The 17069-nt window shown below is 41.0% G+C and overlaps 3 protein-coding genes across 6 annotated transcripts in view; 2 read left to right on the top strand and 1 right to left on the bottom strand.

Annotated features, from left to right (window-relative positions):
• The first annotated feature begins 330 nt into the window (after window positions 1-330).
• Window positions 331-11965, top strand: arhgef38 (Rho guanine nucleotide exchange factor (GEF) 38). 2 transcript variants are annotated; one of them, XM_028408451.1, is made up of 15 exons: window positions 331-584; window positions 2008-2239; window positions 5807-5991; window positions 6352-6469; window positions 6562-6709; window positions 6812-6829; window positions 6921-7120; window positions 7238-7371; window positions 7498-7602; window positions 7719-7838; window positions 8217-8585; window positions 8670-8807; window positions 9289-9490; window positions 10612-10895; window positions 11235-11965. In XM_028408451.1, exons 2-15 carry the CDS (start codon window positions 2029-2031, stop codon window positions 11415-11417), a joined length of 2415 nt encoding a protein of 804 aa, XP_028264252.1. In that variant the 5' UTR covers window positions 331-584; window positions 2008-2028; the 3' UTR covers window positions 11418-11965. The 2 variants fall into 2 exon arrangements, with proteins under 2 accessions (XP_028264252.1, XP_028264261.1); XM_028408460.1 differs by lacking the exon at window positions 331-584 and having other exon boundaries at window positions 598-2239.
• Window positions 11966-12063: 98 nt separating this feature from the next.
• ints12 (integrator complex subunit 12) lies at window positions 12064-15585 on the bottom strand. Of its 2 annotated transcripts, none has more exons than XM_028408478.1 (7): window positions 15505-15585; window positions 14787-14945; window positions 14507-14668; window positions 13966-14147; window positions 13644-13803; window positions 13404-13547; window positions 12064-12866 (listed from the first exon to the last, which is right to left on the bottom strand). In XM_028408478.1, exons 2-7 carry the CDS (start codon window positions 14940-14942, stop codon window positions 12303-12305), a joined length of 1368 nt encoding a protein of 455 aa, XP_028264279.1. In that variant the 5' UTR covers window positions 14943-14945; window positions 15505-15585; the 3' UTR covers window positions 12064-12302. The 2 variants fall into 2 exon arrangements, with proteins under 2 accessions (XP_028264279.1, XP_028264271.1); XM_028408470.1 differs by having other exon boundaries at window positions 15461-15584.
• Window positions 15586-15777: 192 nt separating this feature from the next.
• Window positions 15778-17069, top strand: part of gstcd (glutathione S-transferase, C-terminal domain containing) — a 38924-nt gene continuing 37632 nt past the window's right edge. Inside the window, exons 1-2 of one of the 2 annotated variants that reach the window (XM_028415887.1) lie at window positions 15778-15893; window positions 16018-16453. In XM_028415887.1, coding sequence (XP_028271688.1) covers window positions 16034-16453 — 420 coding nt within the window. In that variant the 5' untranslated portion in view covers window positions 15778-15893; window positions 16018-16033. Of the gene's footprint in view, window positions 15894-16017; window positions 16454-17069 lie in introns of those variants that run through there. The other variant, XM_028415897.1, reaches the window with a different exon arrangement.

Here is a 17069-nt window from a genome sequence, read left to right as displayed (position 1 = left end):
CCATTTACCAATATATTATTTTATTTTGATAGTAAATGTCGTGCAAACCGGAAGTTAATAAATTACCTTGGTGCTTTATTTTGCTGTCACGTGACTAAATCCCTACCCTTTCAAAATTATATATACAGTAGAAGGATATATTCTACTACTTTTTTATTCTTTATATTCACAAATATAGGCAAGAAAGAGCTGCCACCTTTGTCTTTCTTGCTGTGTATGTATTCGTGTGACTCACAATGTAAGTGTATTTGATGGTGATATCTTCAGAATAACATCACAAGGTCAAAGTCCATATGTATCTATTGTGCGATGAACAAACATGCTCTCAGACAGTCACCTTGATGTGCTTCTTTTACTGCTGTATAGGTTGAGCTTTGGATAAATGACACACCAGCTGTAAAAAGCTGGACTGGTGAAGTGTGCCTGTGCTATTCTTTGATTCTGTTGCCAAAGGGTTTTGACTTTGTGTGTACATGTCTTCACTTTTGTCTTTTGTGGGTTCATACACCTCACAGCGCTTCCAGCACTGTATGTAACTGAGAACAAGGAGGACAGTTCACTCATACACAGTACATCAGACCAAGGTAAGCGAGCAATGACTTCAATATGACGTGAGCTGGTAATTCTGTTGCTCTGGCATGTGGACAATGGAAGCAGAGGCTTAGAGTCCTTGGAATATGTTCACCGAGGTCCCAGCATCTCAAGAAAGAACTGTTATGTACGTTCAGTCTCCAATGATCCATTCAGATATTGAAAATTAATATTGCATGTGAGTGTAATGGCGTAGATAAGAGAATGGCTGTGAGTGAATGGCATATGTCATGTGTATTATTTATTTATATAATAATTGTACAATCATTGTCCACACTTAGAGTACTATCCTCAGTCTTACTTTCCAGGTGTGTGCCCACTGTGAAACTGTCACAAAAGCTTTGTACCAACATGAAATCACATAAAAATGAAAGTTAGTAAAGGTAACTCAAAGAGACGAGAAATCTGCTCGGTTGCACACAAAAATGCACTAAACCAGCTGCATGGTAAAGAACAATCTGCAAGCATTAAACAATAGGGAGCATATTATATTATGTGTTGTAATAATTATGCACACCAGACAAAGCTGCACGAAATATTAGCATTTGACAGACATGGGGAGGCATCAGGCAGCAAGTTGACCAACAATATTCATTACAAGGAAGTAAATATGTACATCATCAACATCATTTTTATGTCATGTTTTTCTTCAATCATATGTGCATTTGGTCTATTAGAAGTTAAACAGGTGTGCAACACAATAGGTGCAGCCACTGCCCGCACTTCAATGGGGAGGAAATACACCCGGTCATTGTTCTGTCAAGGAACACAGTATCTGGTTGCAGAGATGATAGTGCCAACATGTTTAACCAGATTTGACATGATATATATCTATCCACGGCATTTATTTGAACTTAACTGAAAACATACATACATTTCACTACGTTTTTTTTCCATGGTTACAGATCATGCAGAAATAAAATGTCCAAATAATTCCAGTGGATATACATCTGTTCATTGCTGTGTAAATATTGTTTATAGCTGATTGTATGGTGAGTGTCTTTTAAAGCCTGGATCATTTACACAAGCACTTCCTTGTCAACTTGTGTGACATTGTTAGTCTCAGTTTCCTTTTTGTTTATTTATTGATTTATATATATATATATATATATATATATATATATATTGAGTTTTAAGAAAAAGAAGACTTCACTTAGCGGTCACTTCTGGTAATATATTTGCATATATATCCTCCCTGGGAATAGATGTGATGGCCTACAGGGAAGAAACATAGCACAGCAGTGGAGAGGTGTGGCCACATAGCTCTCATGACAGGTAGACATGGGGAGGGGCTGCAGTACCTGTGCAGAACAGGCAGTCAGTGCAAAGTGAACAGTACACCTGTTGTACTTCTCAGGCTCTGCTCTCTCCCTTTCCTTGTTACTCTTCTTTTTTTCTTCACTGTTCTGAGGGCAGGAGAGAGCTAACGGCCTCAGCATGGAATCCAGAGAGGCCGGCGGAGGTGAGAAGGAGAAGGAGAAGGAGAAAGTTATAAAGAGGAGGAACAGACCTGTTTTCCTGCGTTACCTTGAGAGGAGAAAGACAGACACTATTGTAGCCGATGACATGGCCAAAGGTGACCTCAACCTGGGGACGCTGGTGAGGAGGAGTCAGTCTGACAAGACGGAGTACAGCGCTAAACTTAAAGGTAAAGCCAGCTACTATAATGATGTCCCTAGGGGTCAAAACTATGGCAACAATCTACACACACGTGAGCCAATCAGTCTCTCACTTCTCCACATTGTAAACTTGATGACAGGAAAAATAGAACATTTAGACAAATATGTGAGCTAAAGATGGGCCATGAGGGCAGTGACTATGACTTAAGGGCAAACATTCTAAACACACACACACACAGTGAGCATGCACCTATCCATACTGGGCACCTGTTGTGTTACTATGTGTGAGCAGGAGATACTCCCACAGGGACGCAGCCACATATGCAAACTGTGATCCAAACTCAAGCACAGAGGAGTGGCTTTAGAAGTGTTCCAGACCAGAAGGTAAACAAGACACGAGTGAAGTGTGAAAACGTAGAAACAGAATACTTATACTTCAAGTTTAGCAACACAAAGCACTTTGTCCTAGAGTTTGGTTCACCTTGAAAATAATATTAACCCATTGAATGCTTTGTGTAAGTAGCAAGTAAGAACCAGTAAATGGGACCGGGTTAATCCAGCTCTAGGTTGCCTCATCACAACTGCTGACACAGACTTTTTACATTAACACACATAGACGCTTCAGAAAAAAACTGGCCTCACCTGTCCCTAGAGTGCAGTCAGTGACTGGGAATGCTGCACTTCAGGCAGATTGACATCAATTGTACAGCAGTGGGTTACTATCAAACATTAGCCAAAGTATGCAGCCTTTCCTGTGCCACTTGTTCCTGTGTTTCCTTTTCTGTGAACAATACATGTCACATGCCCCCCCAAAGAAGAAATCGTGGCACCGTGATTAAAATAGCAAAGTATAACCTACTTCTTAGAGATAGCACACAAACACATACACACACACATTTGCCTTATCAGCAGCAGCTCTGTTTACCTGAAAAAGAGCCACTCTCTACTTTTTCACACTTTCTATTTTTCTTGACCAGCCTGCATCATGGAGGGCAGAGTTGTCAAAAAACATCGGACATTGTTTTCAGTAAACCAATTACCCGCCCTTTTTAACTTGAGCCTCACACCTGATGAGCAGTATTACATATTTACAGTGGTATTACCAATGCAAATATTGACAGAACGATGACTTCACCAAAGAGGAAACATGTGAGCTTGCTGCTCAACTGTGTGTTCTCATATGCTTGTCAGACAGGTCGGTCAAGCAATAGAACCATGGCAACGTGACATCAATATGTTTGATTATTTACGGAAACTATATGACAGTTCTGACAATGATTTACCAGCACAAATCCCACATAAAGGTACAACAATAATGAATGTACTGAGCCTATATTATGATGGTAACATTCATATATGTATATGCTGAATTTTCTTCAGTATATTGTATTCTTAGACTGTCCTTTTGCTGCTTGGTAAATTGTAACATGATGGTGATATGTGATACACTGGGCCTGTATTGTTTGTTGGATCCCTTTCACTGGGCTGAACAGAGTAAAGCCTTGTATCCACTTTCATGGGAACTCCTGTGCCGGTAACTATAACAGCAGTTTGAAATCTGCTGCTTAAAGAGCCCCAGTGTTTTATGTTATATCATTATTTAAATTACTATTAATTATCATTATTTAAATGAAAGTTCTACAAAAAGTACCTTAAACAGCTCTTCCATTAAGAAATATTCTGTAATTCAATATGTAAAACATGGTGATATGGCAGAAAGCAGGTTTAGCTCACTCCGTCACTGGTTAAGGGAAATTTTCTCACGGGTGGAGGTTTTCAGATATACTGCGGGTCTCTCTCTGAAAGCCTGTGAAGATTTATGGTGCTAAAAGATGAAGGGAATATATCAGCTATTTTATGAACAGTACATATCTATATAGTGGAAAAATGCTTTTCCATATAAAATACCTTCTTCTATATACTTCTATATATCTAAATCAAATGTCACTATTCAAAAGATCTTTCAATGTAAGAAATTCATATCTACTATCCAAAACAAGTTTGACTGTGAACGTGTGAACAGATTTTCACACTAAAAATGTGACCTTTCCCCACTTTCTCAGTCTATAAAAACTGAACTGAGCGAAGAATTTTTTTGATTGATTCTAAAATCCAAAGGAAGTGGTATCATAACTCTTAAACACCTTTCTTCATACAGAGCGCCTTCTGGGATCCCATTATTTTGGAAAAATATTAATGGTGCTCTATGGTGAGAGCTAAAGTTTCTCCTGATCCCCTTCGAATGTGGTCATAAATTACATATGTGATACCGGTCAATATAAAAAAATGATCCATTTCAACATGTTTTTATCATGTAATAGCCTGGGAGGGTGAATTCAGAAGGAGGGGATACGCTGTGGATGTTACCTGTAAAACTGTCTTGAATAATTATGAGAATGGTAAACAACACAAAGAAAGCCACATTAAAATTGTGACTAGAAACATGTAGTGGACACAGTGTATTCAGATGACCTCTGTGAGAGTAACCCACATGTGATCTGCACAGAGTTGATGTTCAGGACAAAGTGTTGCCTGCCGGTCTTTCCTTCATTCAAAAACATGCAACATATTTCATTCTAGTTCCCATTAAAAACACACTTAAAATGGGAAGTAGCAGGTATAAATGCAAAAGGTGATATAAGCTGTGCAATGTAGAAGGAGCTGCATAACATATCCTTCTTACTGATCAGTCACAACACACACACTATATAGTATTCTTTTACGTTGGGTGCAATTTAATACTGCATGTGAAGACAGTCTTGGTAACACTGAGACAAAGTGCAAGTTTTTAGGCTAAGCTCTCCTGCACATTTACCCATGTGTTTATATATTTGTGTGTTTAAAATGAGTAACCTGAGGCAGGCAGAGTAAATTTGTTTGCATGCACACTCGTCAGTGTGCGTGTGCCACTGTGTTTCCACATATGTGTTTATCATTGTGCCACACACACACACTGCCAGTCTGAGCAGATGGAATGCCTGAGCACGTTGCAGAATTACATCAGCGGCACGATTAGTTTCGTAACCTGACACAGGCCTCAGAGCCTTCTGTCTCTGTCCCTTCACCTCTCTTCACTTCTCTCTCTCTCTCTCTCTTCCCCCCCAGAGGAGGAAGCGGTGCGTGGCGTCGATTAGGCAGCAAGGAAGCATCCCTCTTCCCCGAACAGACACTCTTGCCTGCCATGCAAAGCACAGAGCCGCCACAGACTGATTAGGCAGCAGAGCAATAAAAAAGAGAAGTGAGCCTGACTGGCATGTTAAGTGGGGCCTTTTGGCATTTGAGTCAAAATAATTAGATCACTGTGAAATACCAAATACTGCTCAGGCATCAGGAGGATGTGTCAGCAGGCATGTATTCTTTTCAAAGCATGCACAGCCCACAGAGCTTGGGTGTTTACCAGAATTTTAGAAAATTGTGTGTGTGCCACAGATGGCTGAAAATACAGACACCAACATGATCAAAACAACCACCAACATCATTTCAAAATTGAAATTCTAAAGCAAAATTGATTATTTCAGATTTTTTAACTTACATAACCTTAAATATGAGTACATAATAATAATATATTATGACTTATTTTCACATTTTCCCCTCAGAGAAAATGACGCCTCATCTCCTGTCGCCACTCCCGTCTCCAGCACTGGACCCAGAGGAGGTACGTGCGAGGAAGATGAACCGCAGGGCAAAGGTCATTCAGGAGCTGGTACAGACTGAAAAGGACTTCCTCACTGACCTGGAGCTGTGCATCAGAGAAGTGGTGCAGCCTCTGCGAAACCTGCAGGTAGATGCTGTTACAACCTTCTTATCCCACATCAACGTTGATGTTACACCCATCTTTCAAATCAGACAAAGCTTAAATGTGATCCCAGGCCAAGAACCACCCACCCACAAGATTAAAAAAATAAAAATACATGACACTCCTGTCAGACCATCATGTCCGCACTGACATCACTGCAGCAGGTAGACAGGAGGAAGCGCCACTCTTATTTAGCTGATGTGGAATCAGGACACACAAAAACAGGCAGGATAACTGGAAGAGCATGCGATAGGATATTGGGCAGTGCTTCTAGCTGTAGCTATATTACTCATTTTACGGCTAGAATTCCGCAGGTTTCTTTAACTTTTCTTTAACTTTTGTCAGGTTGTAGATGTGGACCGCCTGTTCACCAACATGGAGACAGTGTGTGAGGTATCTGCAGCACTCTTACACAGACTGAATGAGGCCATGGCTGACCCTGATCCAGAAGCTGTTGTCATAGGTTAGGCTACAATGACTCTTAACTGGTTGCCCAATGTTATATTTGATGACTGTTGCTCGGTGACAAATCTGATGTTCTGTTTACACTTGTAGGAGATGTATTCATCCAGGCCAAGGCAGCTTTAGAAGATGTATATAAGATTTATTGTTACCATCATGATGATGCTAACATGTCGCTCAAAACCTATGAGAAAGAAGAAGAAATAAAACAACACTTTACCACATGTGTATTAGCACTGAAGTAAGTCAATATGTCCAAATAAATATTGTAAATATTTTTCAAATTATTTATGAATGAAAATACATATCTCACCTAACCTTTAATGTTGTTGTTTTTTCGCAGGAAAATATATGATCACGAGTAAGTGCACAATGTCTAAACAATATGTTTATCAGCTTGTTATGTTTCCTCTTTATTTACTGTACAGTAATGTACTTATTTCCACTTACAGAGGGAAACCTAATTTGTTAGATATGGGTTCGCTGCTCATCAAACCTGTCCAGAGGATCATGAAGTACCCTCTGCTGCTCGGGGAGCTCTGGCAGGCCACGCCTGAAGACCACCCTGACTATCAACCGCTGCAGGAGGCGTTCACTGCTGCCAAGATCATAAACGTCAACATCAATGAGTTCAAGAGACGCAAGGATATAGGTGTGATTCCACTTACACTGGTATTTTACCAGCGAGCGAGCACATAGATGGTTTACTGTAAATCACTGGTTGATTGATGCCAAATCCTTATATCTATATCTTTATGTTTATGTTTAGTTATGAAGTATAAGAGGGTGGAAGATGAAGGCACACTGAGGGGCAAACTACACAAGTTCAACATCCACTCAATTCGAAAAAAAGGAGACAGATTTGCAGGTTATCTGAAGATTCTCACTGGAGTTGAACCACAGGTAAAACACTTTTTACCTTTTATCATGCACTCTTTACAGCTATTTAAAAAAAGATAATGTGAATTACCCTGAGGTTGAAAGACGCAATTATGTATACAATCTTTGTAATCGGCTGTTAATCTTTAGGTGAGAGATGAGGTATTTGATAGAGAGGAGAAGCTCTTTAGGAGTCTGGAGAAAGCTGTGAGGCAACTGGTCAAGAATGTTCACTGTTATCTGCAGCACACACAGGTAAGACGATTTATTTTTAATTATCCACAGCAGCCATGTAATAAAAATAAATTCCTTGTAGTTCTCCACATTTAGCCAGTGCAGCTGATTGTGGTTCTCCCTGGGTTCTCCTGCAGGACATGGTGTCTGTTGCTGTGCAGAATGTGCATGACATGGAGAAGATTTTCAAGGACCCAAACAAAAATGACACAAATGGTTCATCACACAGTAATGGCAATGATCCCTATAAGCACTTTGTAAGTCTTCATGTACACTGTCTGTCTGTGTTTTGCTGTCCTCCTCCTTTGTCCCTGTGCCCATACCTGTCTTCTGTCCCTTGTATTAATCCTCTTCTTCTGCTCTAGCCTCTAACCTTTCTGTCAGTTCCCGTAGTAACCATGGCACAATTTATTCTCTTTTACTCTATGTATAGTACCACCCATAAGATGTTTCCTGTTGAGTTCAGTTTGTTCGTCTGTATGCAATTCAGTTCATGGTCATCAATATTTTAGTGCGTTAGAGAGACATTTTACAGACATAACCAATTTTTAAACATTAACACAGGTATATTTACTTGTACAGAGCATGTGATGAAGCTCACACAGGGAGACTAATCTTCAATTTTATCCCTCCAGAAAAACAGTATGGAGTCCTTGGTCCTCGCCCCCCTCTCCTCCCTGCAGGGCATGTTCACAGCTCCACAGAAGCTCATCCAGAAACGTTATGACAAATTGCTAGATTACTGCAGCCGCCTGGAGCGTTCTTCATCCTTCTCGTCCTCATCCTCCACCTCTTCTTCCTCACCCTCATCAGTGTCAGAGGACCCATCAGGTCTCACCAAGAGGGATTATGAAGCTATCAATGCCTTGCTAGTGGAGGAGTTGCAGAGGTTCAACAAGGCTGCTTACACCATCCTGACCAACAGTGTGGTGTGTCTGGTGGCCCTTCTCAGGGGGCTAATGGGCAATGTGCTAATTGGTGCTCCATCCTTACATCAGCTACCGGTGAGGATCTGGCACAGAAGTCATATTATTATCTGCATTATTCTTTTTACTATGGAAGCTGAATTGTGTTGTTTGCCTCTGCAGGCTCCGCTGTCAAACATTGCTGAGGTGCAGAACAGCATAATGGATGAGCTGAACAATTTGACTTTTGTCAAGGATAATGCGCAGAAGTTAATGGAGCGTAAAGTCAGCTTTGAGAGGCAACGGGACAAAAAAGTAATGGTAAGAAGGTGGAAAAAGATTATTCACATCAAGGGCAATTAAAAACTCTGATTTGTAACCTAAGGTAGATACGGTTTTAGCGGTTATTTTCTAGATTAAAAGTATTGTGATCTAGATTCAAAGAATGTGAATGTGGACATTCACATTCACTGATACATTACATTTCACTGACATTTCACTTTTTTATCATTTTAAAGCAATAAGAAGATGTGTTTTATGAAAGGCAGACACAGAGTAAAGCTCAAGGGTCTGATTATTAGGGCACCGGGAAAACTTCACAGCGTATCAGTCCTGGTCTCCTTTGCCATATCTATATGCATAGGTGTACATTGTGAATCTGTGAGACTATGCTCAGGCTTGGATGTATAAGGATCCCCCAGGATCCTTTTACCTTTACTCCCCTCCAATGCCCTCATGCATATTCACTATAAATGCACTTCAAATATTTGCACCCTCACTTGTGTGCTTTGCTGTCCCCCAGATGCCAGAGGTGCAGCATCAGACCGAGGAACAGCGTGCCTGGCTCCTGGCAGAATACCCTCTGAGCCGTCTGTACCAGCTGAAGAGGAAGTGTAATGGCTGCCAGGAGCAGGACCTCAGCCTGCTTGAGGGAGAGCTGGTGGCCCTGCTGGAGGACACAGACCCATTAGGCAGCAGCAGCCGCTGGCTGGTTCACACTGGAGGCAAGTCTGTGTATGCGTAGAAGTGTGTGTTTAAGGACGAAAACGCTAAGGAAAGAAGGGGCTGTCTGCACATACTGTTAGTAAGACATACAAGGTGAAGTATCATCTGCAGGCATGGTTCGTATAGGTCTCCTCTGCTACATACTCTCTATGTGACTCAAGCCGCTGTATACACACCAAACTTTACTTTCTGACACTGACAAGTCAGCACACAGGCAGCAGTCCCAAGAGCTCCTGTGATGTCATGGCTGCTGGAGTCTCTGGGGATGGTTGCCTCACAACAGGGCCAACTCCATAGCTTGTCTCCATCTTCCCTTTACGTCTCACAGAGGCACCTGAGATCCCAGCGTCTTGTTTGGAACAAACTGCTTCACGCTGTAAGCAGTGTTACTTAGAGTACAAAGCCTTTTCCTCTGGGTATTAAGAAGCAAGGATGGAGACTTCTGCTGGTGCACCCCTCTGTACTCTGAAATAACAAGTTCCCTTTTTTATTTTTTATACGAGAACTACAAAAATAAGCATGTGTATGTTTCTTGGTACATTCTTCACAGGCTTCTCTTTTCCTGTGGGATAACAAGCATTCCCAGGAAGCTGTTGGTCAGCCTTCTGTTGACATGAACACTATGAATATGCTTGGCTCATATTTACACACTCTTGAGTTATACATTGTAACAGGATTTCAGACTGTGTTTGTCTCAGCCTCAGGCTGAGATGCTTACAACTTGAATCCTGCAGAAATTATGCACATTTAATTTACTTTTGTTAAAGAAAAATGTCCTACAAAGGTTTTCCTTGATGTTTACTTTGTTGGTTTTAAAAGAATTAGCAAGTTAAGAACAATCAGGAATTAAAGAAAAGAGACCCATTACAATAACTTGACAGTGATTTAAGCTACAGAGGGGGAGTTTTATATATAAATAAACATTGGATGCATTCAAGGATTTACCATAAACTCTGAACAATGCTGACTATGCCTTCCAAGTCTCTCTCGTTTGATGTGACATTCCTGCATTAACAGAACAATCTGCATTATATTGTACAAATACAAAGAGAGATTATTAAGTAATGTTGAACAACTGTCAGGTCATACATTTGACAAAATCGCTGTGTTCCTCTCTTAGGTCAACAAGGCTATGTCTACTCCACATTCCTGAAGCAGTACAACCCTCTGAGGGACTCACAGCGGGCAGGCCAGATGACCAAAGAGCACCCACAGCAACAGCAGACACCTACCATGGTGGATGAGGACTTTGATGACATCAGCCTGTTTGTGTCAGGAAGTGGCAACAGCAGCCTGCGCAGCTTCAACCTTAACACAACCGACAGTAGCTCGACCCTCTCTGGTCTGCAGGGGGAGCTGGAGAACACTGAAGACCTGGAGGACACACTGGACACAGAGCAGCAGGTGTGTTTATTTACTAAATTTAAAGTTTTAACAAACCATGAAGCTTTATTAAAGAACAAGTATAGTGAAAGGTGTTCACAAGGATACAGAGTCTGGCTCTATAGAAGGTGTGACTGCTATCATAATTGTCATCATAACACTACAAACATATTAATCAATTCATTCAATAAAAAAGTGCTTGGAGGGTCAGTGCATTGTAACAAGTCACAATTATTATTGTTGTTTGGAAAGCTGCCCTGTCCAGGTAGAAAGCTAACAAACACTGCCATCTTCTGGCTTTTGAAAAAATGACACTTTAAAATGAATTCATGTCTTCTGGGTCTGTTATCTTTTCCACAGTTTTATGCTGTGTATGCATTTCAAGCCCGCTGTGACCAGGAGCTGACCTTGCAGGAATACCAGCATGTCCGCATCCTGCAGTTCTGCGACCTGGGAGGAAACAAGGAGTGGTGGTTAGCCGAAGCTAATGGACACAGGGGATACGTCCCTGCCAACTACCTTGGCAGAATGTCCTATGCATAAACAGAAGTCCTTTATTTGTCCACAAATAATCTCACCTAATATTTCAGTTGTCAGAAGAAGAAAACTCGTGGTCTTGAACACTGAAGTTAATTCTTAAACTTGGAACCACTTGGTCGTTAGTATGTCATTGAGCCTGAACTTCCTGCCTGTTCAACATGTTACCTTTCTGCTTTATGAATGTCAAACCTGCACTAGGTGTCTTTAGATGATAACATACCAAAAGTGTTGAAACTGCTTTACCTTCAGAAGATAAATACAACAGAACTCACTTATGGGACCAATAACGTGTGATGAATATGAATGATGGCTGGAAAACGGAGGGCACTGTGCTGAGCACTTTTTGTTCTTCAGTGTTGTTGAAGTTCATATTAATAATGAAGTGATTCAGTTATGAAGTAAATAATATATGTGAAGTAATTTAGAGATGAAGTATATGTTATATGTAAAATGATTTATACACAAAATATATTTTACGTGTTTGGAAAGACTATATCATGATTTATATGACTCAGTTCCCTTTTTAATAAAAAGGAATGAGAGCATCCACAGACACTTTGATTAAACATAACCTCTATGATATTATAGCACTCTGTTCTTTTGTAAAGCACTATGATTCACATTTGAGAAACATCATATCTGACAAGAGTCATTACTGCTTTTTTAATTAATGATCTTTGTTGGTAAAAGTGACACATCTTCCACTGGTTATGTTTGTTATGACAGAATGAGGCACACAGAGTCCAGCAACATTTACACAAAGTAAAATTCAAGTATTTAACTGGATGGTGTTACTCCATGTACATGTGACATACAAACACAATGCTCTGGCACTAAATCCACACTGTTTAAGTCTGTATTATTTTCTGTGGTTTTCTCTGCCTCTACTCATTTCTTCAGTTTCTTCTGCGCTGCTTTCTTCTTCACCATGTGCAACCGTTTCATGGCATGAAGCTGGGATTCTTGAGATGTTGGTGCTTTGTCCCCCAGTGCAGCCTTAGATCCATTTCCATTGTTCCCATTACCTCCACCGTTGCTGCCTCCATTCCCTCCTGCACCTGACTGGGAGCTGCTTGGGGAGCCGGCCCCTGATGATGAAGGGCCTTTTCCTTGGCCTTCACCACTCGATGAGCGATTCAAAGGTTGCTTTCCAAGGGTCAGAGGGGGAGGAGGTTTCAGGTTTACCTGGCTAGAGCCATTTCCATTGCCGCTTCCAGCTATCTTAGCACTGCCCAGCCCAGACTTGGCTCCAGCTAGCCCAGACAACCCAACAGGTTTCTGACCAGAAGGAGCTGTCAAGGTCTTGCTGCTCCCACTTGGCCCTGAGGAACCCAGTTTGGAGCTACCTGGAAGGGATGAATTGGTTTTGGCGCCAAATGCAGCCCAACCTGTAAGACCGCTGCCTGACGAAGAGGAGCCGCCACCTGTGGGATTACCTGATATGGTAGGTGGCTGCAAGAAAACAAAGTCCACAATTATCAGACTGCAACATGAAGGAAACAGGGGAAAGGAAAGTATATGTCTACATATTAACTGAAGCTTATTTACCACATACACAAGTACTGTATAATCCACTTTCAAAAGAAATCTAATTGCAATACATAGAACTACAGATCAGATCCTATATTAGCAACAAATCAGCCTGAGCTCAGCCTTTTGGCTTTCAATCAAAATATGTCTGCATGCATTCGTGAAGCTGGCTACTATGATGGAACTCTCATTGTGAGAACTATTACTATAATCAAACTCCAATAAACACAGATATCAACAAAAGTTTCAAACTCTTTCCCTCTGGAGGAACAATGCCATTACTGGAACACTAGTAGAGCAGAAGTTCACATCTTTAGAACAATTTCTATCTATTGTTCTCTGTGGGGATTCAAGTAGTTTTGCTCTTTTCTCACTTGTTGCACCCAATCATAAACAATGTCCGCAGAATAACAAATATTGCTTGGGTCAACTAACTATGAGTCATAACGTGTTGCATACCTTCACTTCTGCTCTTTTGAAGGCTTGGAAAGTGCTGGCTGTTTCGGTTTTGGGTTTAAGTTCTGTCTTTTTCACCAGTGTGTCTTTTACAACAGGTGCTGAGGATGCAGAAGCAGGGGAGGGCTTCTGGGGAGGTTTCTGGGCCTTGTGGACAAACAGAAGTGATAAGAAATCATCAAACATTACGCTTAATTAACAGGACTATGTCACTTAAGACTGCAATATGTATATTTTCCTTACCATACGTTTCATTTGCCTGGTGCAACGTGCACAATACCACACAAGCCGCGGGTCATTGACTTCTTTGTCTGTCACCTGGGGCTTGTGGCACTCCTGGTGGTACAGATTATGGCACTCCTGGCACTCCACCAACTGGTTTCCCATGGACACTGTCATTTGTCTTAAAGGGAATTAAAACACAAATAGAAAGTCAGCCTATAAAAGACTGGTCATCGTCTTTGAATGGACTGTCAGACTAAGCAGAAGGAATACTTAAAATTACACACTCTAAATATCCAGATTTACATTAATTACTTTATATTTGCAAATAATTAGGATGTACCTGCAAACCACACAAGCCAGGCCCATTTCCATGGCAAAGTCGTCAGCGTTGGTCTCATCGTAGTCATTTATGTTTGGCAGGAGGTCTTTACTTGTCTGAACAGTAATTGGAGAAGAACGATTCTCCGGTTTCTCTAGACGAGGTTTTTTGGGAGGGTCCACTTCACCTAAATCAACCCTGACCTGTTTTCCAACACAACAGGAATACAATCATTTAATACAGCTTGTAACACTAAAAAGGTAAACTAAGGTAAACTGTGACTCTGGCCACTTGAAGTTATTCAATTCCTCGTACACTATGGCGAGTTTGCTTAGGTCAAATGTTTTTTGCTGCCATTCTGCTAGATGACAAAACATATTTCTAAAATGTTTTGGCTTCTGTAACCCACACTGTTTGTCCTGTTGCTTTTGTTAACAGTGAAATCATCCAAAGCAGCACCACTATGTATGACAATAGAGGTAATATTTGCAGCCCAGCTGCCCATGACACATAATGACACTAATTTTATTTTTGTGACTGAAAGTCAAAATGCACCCGTTACCTTCTCAGATGGCCTCTTCTCTACTTCTTTCTTGTTTTTCTCTGAGCTGGATTTGCTACTTCCACTGCTACTGCTGCTGGAAGATGAGGAACTTGAAGAAGACTTAGAGTCTTGTTTGCTTAAGCTCAGCTTTGACACAGACCCCTTTGACACTTCAATTTCCTGAGAATATAAAATGAGGACCACAGTATATATTAGATCATGCCTATTAAATCCAACTGAAATTAAAAGAGGATTTCAGAGGACTAAGGTACATAGTAAATACATATATGTCTCTTACTTTGTGTGATAAACGGTAGGATGAGTCACTGCCTCTTGCAAGAGACTCATCAAGGAGAGCTTTGAGTTTCTCAGCTGAATCTTTACTCTTGGAGTGCAAATAGCTTAGACCTTTGAGAAAGATGGGGTCTAACTCCAAACTGACAGGTCCTGCCATAGCCTAAAAAACACAAAACAAACATAGTTAGATCTTCATGCCATCTTTAGTGTGTGTTCATACGATACTTAAAACCAGCTTTTGTAGTGTGGACACTGTGAGTGAGGTGAAGTGTGCGTTTAATTGTTTTAATGCTCTTAACCCTAATGTCAAATAAACATGTCCCATATAAATATAAATTTGATGATGCCTTCAAAACAGTACAACGTCAAAAAAGAAGCGCCTGTGGCGGTTAACTGTAAAGTATACTTATATGTTTTTTATTTCCGAAGTAGGACTGTTGGAAAAAGCGTCACCTCATGTTGAGCGCTAAATATCTCAGTATTCTAGACGTCTGTTGTGTTTATCATGATATATATCTACAGTAAGAACGAACAACAAAGCTGACTGCTGCTGTGTAACGTTTTTAAGACAGGAACACGGAGCATTGTGACAGCGACACATTGGTTAAAGTTATCTTCACTCTCAGCTGTCAGTTATGAACTCGCTGCTTATAGTTTTCGGTTTTATGACGTTACCTCACACTCTGCTGGTAAAAGTATAATCCACGACCCGGTATTACCGTTCTGTAGAACTGACGGTCCAGCAACACTTCCTACAAAGAAGCACTTAGCCGGGGTGGACCGACGCGTTTCCTTTGTAGTGTACAACCACCAAATGTGTCCGGCGTCTAACACTGTCGGAACCATGTTAAGGAAGAGTATTTTTCCTACTTACCAATTCCTCTCATTTTTTAATTGAATTGCTATGACGATGGCAATGATGGTATATCTACAGGAACGGCTTTGTTTCGTTACATATTTGTTAATTTAAGTACGATATTTATCGAGTTTTAGACACCTGTTGTACGCCTATGGAGCTAAGCTAACTTTAGCACAGGGAGAGAATAGGCAGTAGGACCGCAATCGTGTACCATAACAACGTGGGTTTATTAAAATCGCCCGTGTAGTTGTAAGTATCACTACGAGTCATTTCATGTGTTTGAATCTGCTGGTATTTTTTTAATTTTAAGCTAAAAGCAGATTCACCGAAACACTCGTAAGGCTTACGTGTGACATCTTTTTTCACTTTACAGTGTTACCTTATTTACAATGAGGCAAACTGAGGAGGAAAAGAAATACCAACCCGCCCTCTTCTTAGAAGTTAATTTCCAGAATGAAGAGTCGCGCCTGCCCCTGCACAGCACTATTGCCCTGTTCCTCCTTTCTTACTGCGAGTGCAAGTCTTTCCAGGTTTTTCTGGTCTCTAACAAACCTAAGAGCTCTGAGTCACTGAGAAGTCATCTGCCAGCGTCTCTGAACGTGTCTGACGTACATCTGGATGATCTACCGCAGCTGGTGAAGAGCTGTCGCCTACCCGCTGTTTTGGATGAGACTGGGCGTCACTGCAGGGCAGGACTGGCAGTGGTCCTTAGACATATCATCAACAAAACTATTGAGGCGGACCCCTCCAGGAAGGGTGTTGTGGCACTGCTGGGTTTCAAGAAGACATGTCTGAAGGCCTGTGCTGAAGTAAGTGTCCAGCAGAGAAGCAAATCAAAAAGATGTGAAACAGAAAAAGCTTTAGTGAGTTTTATCTTGGTGCAACATACATGGAGAAGAATAAGAGCAGCTTGGCTTGTGGCTTTTAGTTACCTGTCTCAGTCATCCAGGTCATGTTCATTCAAAAGGTTGAAGCGAGGCAACGACTTGTAGAGTTTGTGGACCCTGAGGTCCTCCACCACATAACTCTACAAGTCATTGCCTCGCTTCAACCTTTTGAATGAACATGACCTGGATGACTGAGACAGGTCCTCCACCACATAACTCATGTTTCCCAAGCAAACAGATAGAACTGATGAAGCTGCTTGGAGGAGCAGAGATTCATCTTCAAGAAAACTCTACAAATCTGGGACTGCAAGTCTCAGTTTGTACCCATGTTATGTGTTTTTATTGCTCTTTCATAAAGAACATGCATAAGATTAAGATCAATTTCATTTTGATGCACTATATCTGGGCTAGCAAATATGACATTCCTAAGACCTAAATATTTATTTTGAATAGGCTACACAACTTTTTATTCCAAGTTGCACTTTTACAGATTTGAGTCTTATTGAATTTTTTGGGATGAAATGATGAATTAATTACT

This window comes from Parambassis ranga, chromosome 1 (genome assembly GCF_900634625.1).
Source record: "Parambassis ranga chromosome 1, fParRan2.1, whole genome shotgun sequence".
Classification (NCBI taxonomy): Eukaryota; Metazoa; Chordata; class Actinopteri; family Ambassidae; genus Parambassis; species Parambassis ranga.
This window is presented reverse-complemented; position numbering and strand designations above follow the sequence as displayed.

Coding starts and splice junctions, on each gene's coding strand:
- arhgef38 (XM_028408451.1), top strand. CDS start 2,029: ATGGAATCCAGAGAGGCCGGCGGAGGTGAGAAGGAGAAGGAGAAGGAG. Junction 7,372..7,497: donor TCACTGGAGTTGAACCACAG/GTAAAACACTTT, acceptor GTTAATCTTTAG/GTGAGAGATGAGGTATTTGA. Junction 9,491..10,611: donor CTGGCTGGTTCACACTGGAG/GCAAGTCTGTGT, acceptor TTCCTCTCTTAG/GTCAACAAGGCTATGTCTAC.
- ints12 (XM_028408478.1), bottom strand. CDS start 14,942: ATGGCAGGACCTGTCAGTTTGGAGTTAGACCCCATCTTTCTCAAAGGT. Junction 14,148..14,506: donor AGAAGAGGCCATCTGAGAAG/GTAACGGGTGCA, acceptor GTTGGAAAACAG/GTCAGGGTTGATTTAGGTGA. Junction 12,867..13,403: donor TCAAAAGAGCAGAAGTGAAG/GTATGCAACACG, acceptor GTTTTCTTGCAG/CCACCTACCATATCAGGTAA.